At 32.5% G+C, this 13,352-nt stretch overlaps 1 protein-coding gene across 3 annotated transcripts in view; it reads right to left on the reverse strand.

Moving 5' to 3' along the window:
• The window catches only part of LOC145267137 (UDP-glucuronosyltransferase 2A3-like), a 43,518-nt gene that overhangs the window by 21,130 nt on the left and 9,036 nt on the right, over window positions 1–13,352 (reverse strand). The window contains exon 2 of one of the 3 annotated variants that reach the window (XM_080123178.1): window positions 6,166–6,241. The exons of 1 other annotated variant lie outside the window; for it this stretch is intronic. In XM_080123178.1, the coding sequence (XP_079979304.1) occupies window positions 6,166–6,203 (38 nt within the window). In that variant the 5' untranslated portion in view covers window positions 6,204–6,241. Of the gene's footprint in view, window positions 1–6,165; window positions 6,242–6,284; window positions 7,902–13,352 lie in introns of those variants that run through there. One more of the 3 variants, XM_080123179.1, reaches the window with a different exon arrangement.

Genomic DNA, 13,352 nt, shown 5'->3' on the forward strand with positions numbered 1-13,352 from the left:
TACCGCAAAAGATCCGCTGGTGGAGCGGCTACATCTGTCGAGGGGGGAAGTTCTCTCGCTGTGGAGTTGGGCAGTTTTTTTAGGTAATATGTAATCTACGAATTTGCTGTGTTCTGATGTACCCAATTTTCTGAGTAAGAGGCTCACTTTCTGACTATTTGGCCAATTTTTACAGTCCAGTTGAAAAACATCCTCGTATCTTGTGTAGTATGCTTCAAAAGTCTTCTCTTCCTCAGGCACATAATGAAATGTGTCCATGCTATTAAAAATAGTTGTATGGGAGAAATTAACACTATCGACATTTTCTCGATTACTCTTTAGTAGTTCCAGTTTTTTAGCAAAACGTTCCTCTTGTCTTTCTTCATATTCCAATTGTAGTTTCTTATGCCTTTCTTCCTGTTCCAATTGCAGTTTTTTCTGCTTTAATTGCGCCATTTTCTGCTTTTCTTCTTGTTCCTGCTGCCATTTCAATAATCTGTCCTCTCTCTTTTCCTCGCGGTCAGCCTGTGCCTGTATTTGTGTTTGCAAAAGCTCGTTTTGTGTAGCTTGTGTTTGCAAAAGCTCGTTTTGTGTAGCTTGTCTGCGTTCATCCCGCTCAGCCTGTGCTTGTAAAAATTGCATGAACATTTTTGATAAGTCTTCCATGTTTTTTTTTTTTAGCGTGTAGTTAAAAAAAATATTGTACCATGTACCATATACACCGGTTTGGGTTACAACAAAAAAGCAAATTGCTGTAAGCTCCTGTTTTCAATAATAATATCGCTGCTTGCAATAATATATTCTTTTTGCGAGTCACGCTGCAAAAAAAAATCTGGAATCACGAAATGGAATTGACTTTCCGTTTTTAGGCACTTACTAATAAGTAACTCTTTCCACAAAATAAAAACTTGGGTTTTTTTTTTGGTTTTTTTTTAATCGAGTCACAATTGAATAAATGTATGCAGTACATTTAGTTGTTTGAGTTTTTTTCTCTAGTATTTTAGTAATTAAAATACCTCTTAAATTGAGATTACCCTTTTTTCCGTGACGTTTTACTGTATTATCCGTTATTCAGTGACAACTTCAAGAAAAAAAATCCTTTCCTTGAATTTTAGTTTTAGCTGTGGTATTTCCTTTTAGTACCGACGTCAACCAAAACATTAATTAAAAAGTCCTTTAGTTGTTGTTTTGTTTACGGAGAACAGTAATTAGAATCCACTGGTGAACTTTTTTCGTAGGTTACTTCCTTGCTTTTCGTAATACGGGTCTGACCTGTCGTTTTTTCGACAGAACAAAGTTCGCTTTTCGTTTGCAAGTTGGTCCTTTAGTAAGATTTGTCGTGTAGCGACAAACAAAAATTCACTTTTACATTCGTTTGCAAGTCGGATTCCCAGAAAACGGCGTAAATTGTCGCTTTTGCCACGTTAGTTTTTTTTTTCACTTGAGTTGCAACTTCTCTTTAGCGTAAAATCCGTTTGCTCGTCAACACTTTGCATTCCTTAAAAAAATGGTCACCCTTTGCGTTCTACTTTTCTTTTTTTTTTTAAATAGTTCTTCGTCAAACTGTTATATTTGATGCTTCATATCTCGTCGCCAACTGTTGTGGTTGCAAGGTTGAACAATAATTAGTAAGGAAATACAATGAAGACGCAAACAACAAGATAACGCAATAATAAGGGTATTAAAGAAAAGGTATATTTACAATATGTACAAATGACGGTGTCGAGTCAGAGAGCCTTGGTGGGAGGACATGTACGCTCTTCGGCGTCACTTCTGGTGGCATTTGAGTAAGACACACAAAGGCCAACTTAGGCTTGCCATTTATAGTGTTATGTTATTCGCATATGCAAATAAGTGGTTGCCACCACAACAGTTATAAAACCTTTATTTCAAATGATGTATTTTCAAATGAGTTTTCGTTATAAAACCTTTATTTCAAATGATGTATTTTCAAATGAGTTTTCGTTATAAAACCTTTATTTCAAATGATGTATTTTCAAATGAGTTTTCGTTATAAAACCTTTATTTCAAATGATGTATTTTCAAATGAGTTTTCGTTATAAAACCTTTATTTCAAATGATGTATTTTCAAATGAGTTTTCGTTATAAAACCTTTATTTCAAATGATGTATTTTCAAATGAGTTTTCGTTATAAAACCTTTATTTCAAATGATGTATTTTCAAATGAGTTTTCGTTATAAAACCTTTATTTCAAATGATGTATTTTCAAATGAGTTTTCGTTATAAAACCTTTATTTCAAATGATGTATTTTCAAATGAGTTTTCGTTATAAAACCATTATTTCAAATGATGTATTTTCAAATGAGTTTTTGTTATAAAACTTTTATTTCAAATGATGTATTTTCAAATGAGTTTTCATTATAAAACCTTTATTTCAAATGATGTATTTTCAAATGAGTTTTCGTTATAAAACCTTTATTTCAAATGATGTATTTTTAAAAGAGTTTTCGTTATAAAACCTTTATTTCAAATGATGTATTTTCAAATGAGTTTTCGTTGTAAAACATTTATTTCAAATGATGTATTTTCAAATGAGTTTTCGTTATGAAACCTTTATTTCAAACGATGTATTTTCAAATGAGTTTTCGTTATAAAACCTTTATTTCAAATGATGTATTTTCAAATGAGTTTTCGTTATAAAACCTTTATTTCAAATGATGTATTTTCAAATGAGTTTTCGTTATAAAACCTTTATTTCAAATGATGTATTTTCAAATGAGTTTTCGTTATAAAACCTTTATTTCAAATGATGTATTTTCAAATGAGTTTTCGTTGTAAAACCTTTATTTCAAATGATGTATTTTCAAATGAGTTTTCGTTATAAAACCTTTATATATATATATTATTCCTTATTGGAATTTTTTTTTATTTTGTAGATGAGCATTGTATGTGGTGAGACGACAACAACTACGGATGACAGTGATGGCTGATAATGCAGTTAGGAGATTCGAAGTTCCTATCCGTCGCGGTTACCACCTGACGAAGGCCAGAGGAAGTTGGCCGAAACGTTGTGCACCAAATAAAAAAGATAAGATGAGACTAGTAGTCCGAAATAAAATAAAAATTAAAACCTTTATTTCAAATGATGTATTTTCAAATGAGTTTTCGTTATAAAACCTTTATTTCAAATGATGTATTTTCAAATGAGTTTTCGTTATAAAACCTTTATTTCAAATGATGTATTTTCAAATGAGTTTTCGTTATAAAACCTTTATTTCAAATGATGTATTTTCAAATGAGTTTTCGTTATAAAACCTTTATTTCAAATGATGTATTTTCAAATGAGTTTTCGTTATAAAACCTTTATTTCAAATGATGTATTTTCAAATGAGTTTTCGTTATAAAACCTTTATTTCAAATGATGTATTTTCAAATGAGTTTTCGTTATAAAACCTTTATTTCAAATGATGTATTTTCAAATGAGTTTTCGTTATAGAACCTTTATTTCAAATGATGTATTTTCAAATGAGTTTTCGTTATAAAACCTTTATTTCAAATGATGTATTTTCAAATGAGTTTTCGTTATAAAATCTTTATTTCAATTTAAAGAGTGTTTAACCGTGTAAATCACAATCGTTTTCAAACAAGTATGTTTTCCTTTTCTGAACGTTGACTACAAGAGGAAAAAAGGCAAATTCGCACAATTTTCTTATTTCAATTCAAGCTAGGCCGAAAAGTTGTTGAAAAAGCAATGAAGCGTTTGGCCCAGAAAACACTACTGAACGCACAGCACAATGGTGGTTTACGAAATTTCGTGGTGGTGACAAGAGTCTTGAAGATAATGAGCGTAGTGGTCGACCATCGGATCAATTAGAGCCTTAGTCGAAGCCAATCCACGCACAACTATTCGAAAACTTGCTTTTGAATTAGACGTAATGTATACAATGATTTCCAACTACTTGAGAGAGATTGGGAAGACCAAAAAAAATTGGTGAATGGGTGCCTCGCGGATTGAACGAATACCAAAAGAAACGACGTTATTAAATATCATTTTCCGTTTTTTTTTTACGCAATAAGAACGACCCGTTTCTCGACAGAATTGTGACTTGCGATGAAAAATGGGTTCTTTACGACAACTGGTGACGTTCAGTTCAGTGGTTAGACGCCGACGAAGCTCACGAAACTTCCCGAAGCCAGAGTTGTACCAAAATATAGTCATGCTGACTGTTTGGGAGTCTGCGACCGGTCTCATCTATTACAGTTGTTTTTTAATACAGGCGAAATCATTACGGCGGTGAAGTATTGTCAACAAATGCATCAGAAAGTTCGACAACACCCAGCATTAGTCAACAAAAAAAGCGCCTATTCTCCTCCACGATAATTCCCGACCGCACGTTGCTAATCCGACCCTGCAAAAGTTGAATTAATTGGGCTACGAAAATCTGCTTCATCCCCCATACTCTCCAGAATTCTCACCTACCGGATACCACTTTTTCAAGCATCTCAATAACTTTCTGCATGAGAAATGCTTCAAAAATCTAAGCGATATTAAAAACGCCTTCAGTGACTTCTTCGCAACCAGAACGCAAGATTTTTACGTTACTTGCATAAATACACGTGTTTTGCGTTAGCAAAAGTGTGTTGATTGTGATGGTGCATATTTTGATAAATAATTTTTTGGTTGAGTGAGACATATCATCTGAATTAAGAAGGTAAACAACCGCAAGAAATTTCCTATCAACTTGATATATAGTTTTATTAAGTTTTAGTTTTATTTTCATATTATATTATATATGTATAGATCATATTATAAATATATAGTTTTATTATTATATATAGTTTTATTAAGTTTTATTATCATACAAGCATTCCATCCGGCATTGCCCGGTCGTAAAGTACGCATAAATATTATATTTTAATTCATACAGAAACTGAGACATGTGCATGCCAGTATTATTGTTTTCTTTTCTAAATAGTTCACTTCTTGCAAGTAAAAAAGAAAGTACTCGAGCTGAGATTGAAACCAAAACCTAGACAGTGAGTCAAGCCATTAGGCCGGCATGACACAATCTTTAAAAATATTTTCAGATCTACTTATTTTTAACATAATGAATCTGTCATGTGAACCATTCCCGCATGCGCATTCGTGAAACAGTTAACAAACAGGTAAAAATCCGACGATCCATATGTACCAATTTTTAAATTTTGACCCCGCTTTGTTTTGTTTTTTTTTAATGAAAGCCGATTAAAAAGTTTTCCATATATCTGAATATTCTATATACTAAATTTCAAGTTAGTAGATCCAACATTCACTGAGTACATAGGTTGAAAAGTGTCCTGTCACACACACGCATTCTAACTTTTATAGATACATAGATTATAAATAGTTATCGTAAAATTAATTGATCTATTTGTTCCCCAGTTCGATACAAAACACCTGATGAAGGCCGGGGGGGAGGGCAAAATGGCCGAAACGTTGTGACTATAACAACCAAGATGAGGAAGTCAGTCCGACAATCTCAATCAATGAAAACACCTCGTCTCAAAAATGCAGACGATTACGATCTATTTGTTATATATGTCATGCTATATATCATGTTATATGTCATGCTATATATCATGTTGTATGTCATGCTATATATAATGTTATATATCATGTTATATGTCATGGTATATATCATGTTGTATATCATGTTATATGTCATGTTATATATCATGTTATATGTCATGTTATATTTCATATTATATATCATGTTATATATCATGTTATATGTCATGTTATATGTCATGTTATATGTCATGTTATATATCATGTTATATGTCATGTTATATTTCATATTATATATCATGCTATATATCATGTTATATATCATGCTATATATCATGTTATATGTCATGTTATATGTCATGTTGTATATCATGTTATATGTCATGTAATATGTCAGTATTCACTATTGACCAAAATCCCCCTTATAAGCATCGATACATTTTATGTTCAACAATAGTGGAAAATCAACCTACCTATATGTATATTTAAAATTGTAACATTTCCAACCTCAAGATTTTTCTTCTATCTTCTCACAGAGACAGAAAAGTGTTGTTATTATTATTATTATTATTAGTAGTAGTAGTAGTAGTAGTAGTAGTAGTAGTAGTAGTAGTAGTTCGAGAATATCCAGTTCCCCAGAAAATGGCACACTCTGGAGTGGAACAAAAGATATTTACTTCTTTAGAGATTGGCCACAAAAATAACACGATAACATGATAGCACATTACTCCAGACATAATGAAACTGAGAAAACTGAAAAAAAGAAAAGAAATAGTGAATAATGAAAGAAGAACGGTGACATGAAAATATGGTTTATTTCGATATTTCAATTAAAAACATAAAAATGTACATTCGACTAAAAAAGATTAAAGTAAAAAATTAATTTTGTTTAACTTTTGTTTTCGACTGCACAAAACGCTTGCAAAAAACAAAAATACAAATAAGAATTTTAATAAAAACAATCAGTAATAGAAAAATAGTAAACCAAACATCAACAGCTAATAATTGAAAAGTTGATAAATCGACTTGATTGAGGTTAAGATGTTTTCCGCCATATTTGATCACGTGTTCAATGGCCGATGCAGCGCGTTCAGCTCCTGTTTCTGGTCGACTTCGATAGATTTCTGATAAGTGTTTGATATTTGCTGTGTATTTAGGGTCACCAAGGACATCATGTATGCATTCTTGTAATTTTACTGGTGAGAGATCATCGTGATAGAAAAATCGACCAATTTTTAAATAATCTAGTTTCCGCGAATTCATGAACTGGTCAGCTGCTTGTGGGACACAAATTAAAGGTACGCCGTGGTAGAGACTCTCGAACATTCCATTATTACCACAATGATAAATTATGAGTTTTGTGTTTGGGTGGGCCAATGCATCGTTTTGGGGTAACCATTTTGTAATTAAAACATTTCCTATTTCTTTTTCTTCGTCAGCTTTCCAGAAAATTCGTTGATTCAATTTTTGAAATACTGACATAAAAATATTTTTCAAATTCTCGTTGAATTTAAACGTTGACCCAAATGACACGATTATAACACCATGTTCTGCTTCGTCAAAGAATTTCTGGATATTTTTTGGTAAAGGTTTTGGAGGTTTTACTGTAAGTCCACCAACTTGGATTAGATTTGGCATTGATGGTTTTGGATAGCTGAGAACTATGTCAGAATTTTCCAGATATATCTCGGCTTGTTTGGAAAGTTCCTGTAAGTTTTTCCAGCTGAGTCCTGGGGCAATTTTGGAATAATCATAAGATTCTATAATCAAATCAAAAACAATGTGTGACGTTACGTGGATAATAGTATTGATGACTCGTTCATGGAAAGCCATATTGGGTGTATATGATGTCATGAAAAACGGGGTCACTGATGTGGCTATTGGTTGACCCGCATCCAGTTGCGAAATAGATGTACTAATACCAGCGAAAGGTATCGACAAGTTGTAAGGAACGAGTAAGTAGCATTTGAGAAAAAACAGATAATCAATAATTGCGAAATCGAACTGTTCGTGTCGTAGTTTTTCCAGAGCTTTTGTGTCATTAACTAACTGGGTGCAGAATGCTTTCCTTGTTCCTTGTAGGAGATTAAGATTCGAGGTTTTCCCACCAGACGCCAATTTAGTAATTCTTTCTATTTGCGACTGTGCGGTGGACATGGTGTCGTGTCCATATCGTATTGTGCGCATATTAGGGGCACATTTGTTGGAGTCAAAATAATCAGGAAAATAGAATGTGACTTGGTGACCACGTTTCATCAACTCTACGGCCACTGCGTTTGATTCGGCCACATGACTGTACATAGGAAGTGTGACCGCTAAAATTTTGGCCGCGTAAACTTGCTGTGACCAATACACACTGCTGTAAATAGCCAGAAATAGCCAAACGGAAAAACTGGACATAATTTGATAAAAACTGCAAAAGAAAATGAAAAGAAAAATAAATTTTCATATTTGTTTGATGATATATGGATATCTATTTGCATTTATATCTTTCCATACTTGATTTTTCTAGAAAAACTTCTCCATTCAGTTTTCTACGTTATACCAAACAGAAAGAAATTATTTATCTCCATAGCAGGAAGATGTGACATAAAGAGGAGGGTTGGCCTGCTAAAAATACCGGGAGGCCCCGTAAGCATTTTCTGGTAGGAGAGCCTCAGGCGATTAGCAAGAAACTAACCCTATCTCGAAAGCAATAGCTGAGTATTTGTACCTCCTAGAACTACACAGAACAATCAACATACTGCAGTCAAAAGAGAAAGTCTATTTCATAAATGACCTAGACTGTCCACAAGGGAAAAATCCCCCGGCTGAGCATGCAGAAACTAATACGGGATTTTATTTCTTTATTTAACATGACAGGACTCAATTTAATTTGATCTAAATAATGTATGTACTTATATCTATAAATTTAACTTCGTCCCGGTTTCTAATAGTTGGTAAACCTCGGCAAACCTATAAAACAGACGTAGATAAAAACAAAACTGATACGAAACTAATATAGTTTGGGCATAAAATATAAACTAGAAATTGAGTGTGAAGTTAAGTATTTAGAAAATAATTCAACTAAATGAATAATGCGGAGGAGAAAAATAATTACTCAAATAAAACCACAGGGGGGATTAATTTAATATTAATTTAGGTAATTGGTTGAAATATAATTTAAAAAGTAGAAATACGAAAATGGGACGGTTTATAAATTCCAAGGTTAACGAAAAATAATTAAATGAAAATATAGAAGAGTAGGGTGGAGGTAGGTTCATATGCTTGCTCTCTTAAATAGAGATTAGCATATGTTCATATATGTATAAATAGGATATTTCGCCGTCTGAAGAGTGACTGTTTTAGAATATTTTTTGAATGGCATAATGTTTGCAATTGTCCGAATGGTCACAAAGCAATTATAACGAATATAAAAATACACAATATGATGCTCTCATTTTATTTTCTTGACTTTGTGAAAATATTATATATATATATATATATATATATATATATATATATATACATGTGTATATATATATATATATATTTATATTACATATATATATATTATGTATATATACAAACTTATACCGACAAATTTACGTGTTTCTTGGATATTTGAAGTCTTTTCACCTGTGTTTCCCTTTTATAGACTATATCGTAATCAACTACGAACTCCTATTCTCGAAAGTATTTTCCTTGAGTTAATGAAATTCGCCACAAATAAATCGATGGTATTTCTATGGGTTCTCTTTTGGGTCAAAATTTTGTAGGTATTCATGAAGAAGGTTTGTTATTTGGTTTTCAAAGATTAGGCGTTCATATTCGTTATGTTGACGACACCTGTTGTTCAACAATGAGATAGAACAGGATATTTTTTTTGTTTGTCTATTAACAATATTCATCCAGCTCTTAAGTTTACTTTAGATAAAGGTTATTCTTCTCCTTCATTTTTAGACTAATTTCTAAAGTTTCTTTTCATCTTGTTGCTTCAGTTTATCGAAAACTAACTTTTACTGGCCATTACACACCGTGAACTCATGTTGTCCCCAAAAACAAAAGTTAAATTTAATTAAGACCCTTATCCATTGAGCATTAGTGATTTGTTCGAAGATTAGACTGGGTGATGAAATTAAATTTATTACTAAGACCCTCTGCAACAAAAGACATTACTGAATCTACTATTTTACATGAAATTTAAAACTTTCTATAAAATTAAATAAACGCATCTGTTGACAGATGTCCTACTTGGCTAAAATAAGTCTCTACAACAATGTTTTTTTTTTCAATGAATACACGAATTGTTTTTCTATCAGGTTCATTTTTATGTCAATTCAAAATGATGTGCTCACAACCCCACTAGAAATTCTATTATTTGTTTATCTAAATCTACTTGCGGTTTGCACTACGCTAGTATTAAGTTAAGACCACTTATCAGTCAAGGGAGATAAGTCTGTATGACGGATTTATTTACTGTTGTTGTTGGATCCTTTAATTTTTTGTTTGACGTTCAATTTGTGTTTTGTTTTTTACGCTCGAGAATAAAAATCTCTTCGTACCTTCAAATGGTTTCGTGCAATATATCTTTCATTGCTGGCGTGCTGGTAGTGGTTTATTTCCCCTTATTCGCGATTGCGAAAGGAAAAAAATTATAATATATATATATATATATATATATATATATATATATATATATAGTTAGTAATTTATAAAATATATATGGCGATTAAGCTACACTGAATATTCGGTGTTTCATCCACTCTATTCTACAATAGAAAATAAACAAACAAATAAATAAATGAAATAAACATGAATATACATAAACGATCACACACATATATATATGTATATATATGTATATATATATGTGCATATATGTATGCACACATATATATATTTATATATAAACTAACATTAAAAAAACACGAACCTAATTTTAAAACAGATCAAGAAACTAAATAGAGCACACACAAAGGAACAGGTCAACCAGAGGTCAAATAGGCCTTTGTCCGATAAAATGCATGCCCATTGGCTGATAGGAAGGGGCGCGGTGGATACTAGAAAGCTGATTGGCTAACTAAATCCTCAATAGAAGAAGACCATATAAAAACGATAAACAACCACAGAATTCGCGCATAAGCCTGAGGAATCCTAGAGTGGATGAAACGCGGAATATTCAGTGTAGCTTAATCGCCATATATATTTTATAAATTACTAACTAGCTCTATCTACGTACTGAGCACTTTTGAGGTAAATACTTAAAGTTTACGCATAAATCTATACTTTCGTATATTAATTTTATGCGAGTAAATTAAGTAGTTATATATATATATATATATATATATATATATATATATATATATATATATATATATATATATATATATGTATACAGTTACCTTAAGGACATCACACACTATCTACAAATTTTAAATAGGATAGGGGTCATACCAAACAATGCAATTCTTGTTACTATGGATGTGTCCTCACTCTATTCCAACATCCCACATGAGGATGGAATATCTGCGTGCAAGAACTTCTTACACACTCAAAACCTACAAGACACAAACATCAACGACATAGGCAACATTATACAATTTATCTTAACTCACAACTTCACATTCAACAACCAACACTATCTGCAAATTAAAGGCACAGCCATAGGAACCAAAATGGTTCCCAGTTATGCCAACATATACATGCACATATTTGAACAGAAATACATTTACACTTACCAATTAAAACCACTACACTATTATAGGTGCATAGATGACATCTTTCTCATTTGGCCGCATGGCGAAGAGGCATTGATGGACTTCTATCAACATATAAACAGCTGTCACAACAACATAAAACTCACGCCAGAACACTCCACCACACACATCCCATTTTTAGACGTTTTAGTAAACATCACAAAGAATCACATCACTCTACACCAAACCCACCGATGGCCACGGTTACCTTAATTTTAATAGTTGTCACCCTATCAACAAAAAAAAATCTATCATATACAGCAAGTGCCTACGTGTCAAACGAATCTGCTCAGACCCGATTGAGTACGAAAAACAAGTAGGAATTCTTGTCAACTACTTCCTTCAAAGAGATTACCCCCTTAGTATAATTAAAGAATCAATTAGGAAAGCAGAACATAGAAACAGGATAAATTTCCCCAAAAATACCAATGGTATTTGATTACAACAATAACACAGACAAACTCCACAAACCACTTAAACAAATATTCAGACAACTGCAGCATGACCCAACCCTCAACACAATATACAAAACGCTTCCACCCAGGGCAAGAAGACAGCCCCCAAATCTAAGGTCACTTCTAACGTGCACCAAAATACACAACACTTCCGCATCAGTAGGACACAAATTATGCAACAAACCCAGGTGCAAAGTGTGCAAACACATTAATACTAGTGACACATTTACACTCCGAGGCACAAACACTCAATTTAAACTCCCTCCGCTCACTTGCGATATCCCCAATGTAGTTTACATAATATATTGCACTAGATGCACAAAGGGTAATTACGTGGGGAAAACAGGCCGAGAGTTCCGTTTACGTTTCAACAACCACAAACAATTAGGGACAAATCCATACCGCACACAATAGCAATGCACTACACCCTCATAGACCACAGCATAGACAATATGCAATGGGTACGTACAGCCTCCAACTTTCAGACACAGTGAAAAAGAAGGCAACATGAAAAGAAACTCATTCTGAAACTTAACACCCACATCTTCGGTCTCAATAAAGATTTGGGACCGCTAAATGAGTACTCTTTTCATAAAAAATAGAAACCTACCAAAGACATTTCCCCACAGGGCACGGGGCAGAGTGAGTATGCACGGTGGAAGAACGGCTTAGCATCCCCCACTAGAAGTTAGTTTTTGTTTACGTAAGGTCTTCTACTTCATTTTATTTTACTTTTTCAGATTCCACACATTCAAACTTCCGACATATATTTAAGTTCATTTTCTAAGCACGCACAATTGCGCACACAAAATGCACAGATGTAGACACGGGTGCGCCTTCCATTCACCCTTACAAACCCTATATACTATAGTATCCCTCTATCAAGATATACAGGATTAGGTTTACTATTATTATTATTATTATTATTATTATTATTATTATTATTATTATTACGATAATAGCTATTAATATCATTATTATTATCATTATTGCTAGTACTGTTGTTATTATCATTACTACTATCATTGCTATGATTTTATCATTATTATTATCACTATTATTATTCTTATCCTTCTTCCTATTATTATTATTATTATTATTATTATTATTATTATTATGACTATTATTATCAGTATTGTTATTGTCATTATCAGTAATATATATATGTGTGTGTACGTGTATGTGTGTATATATATGGATATATATATGTATGTGTATAAATATGTATATGTATATATTATTATTATTATTATTATTATTATTATTATTATTATTAATACTATTATTGTTGTTATTGTTACTATTATTCAACTCCTTGTTTAAGAATTGCAATACATCTTTCAGTTTCATTTCCAACATTAAACGTTATTAATCTCTGATTTCTCTAACCGGCATATCGAGCTCCCAATTTTTGTGATGACTTCTAATTTGGAAACAGTGCTTTCACTCTATACCAAGTACTTACTGCATGCATGCATGCAGTATGTATGTATGTATGTATGTATGTATGTATGTATGTATGTATGTTATGTGTCAGGTCATGGCATATGCTACTGGTACCATGTAACCCAGTACTACCTACCTCATGGTCGGGTCACCAGCGACTAAACTGGTTCCCCCACCAGACTGGTTTGGTGAATAGGGTGGCTAGTCTCCCTGAAGGATTAAAAA

This window comes from Euprymna scolopes, chromosome 42, assembly GCF_053919585.1.
Source record: "Euprymna scolopes isolate OS-2025 chromosome 42, ASM5391958v1, whole genome shotgun sequence".
Taxonomy (NCBI): domain Eukaryota; kingdom Metazoa; phylum Mollusca; class Cephalopoda; order Sepiida; family Sepiolidae; genus Euprymna; species Euprymna scolopes.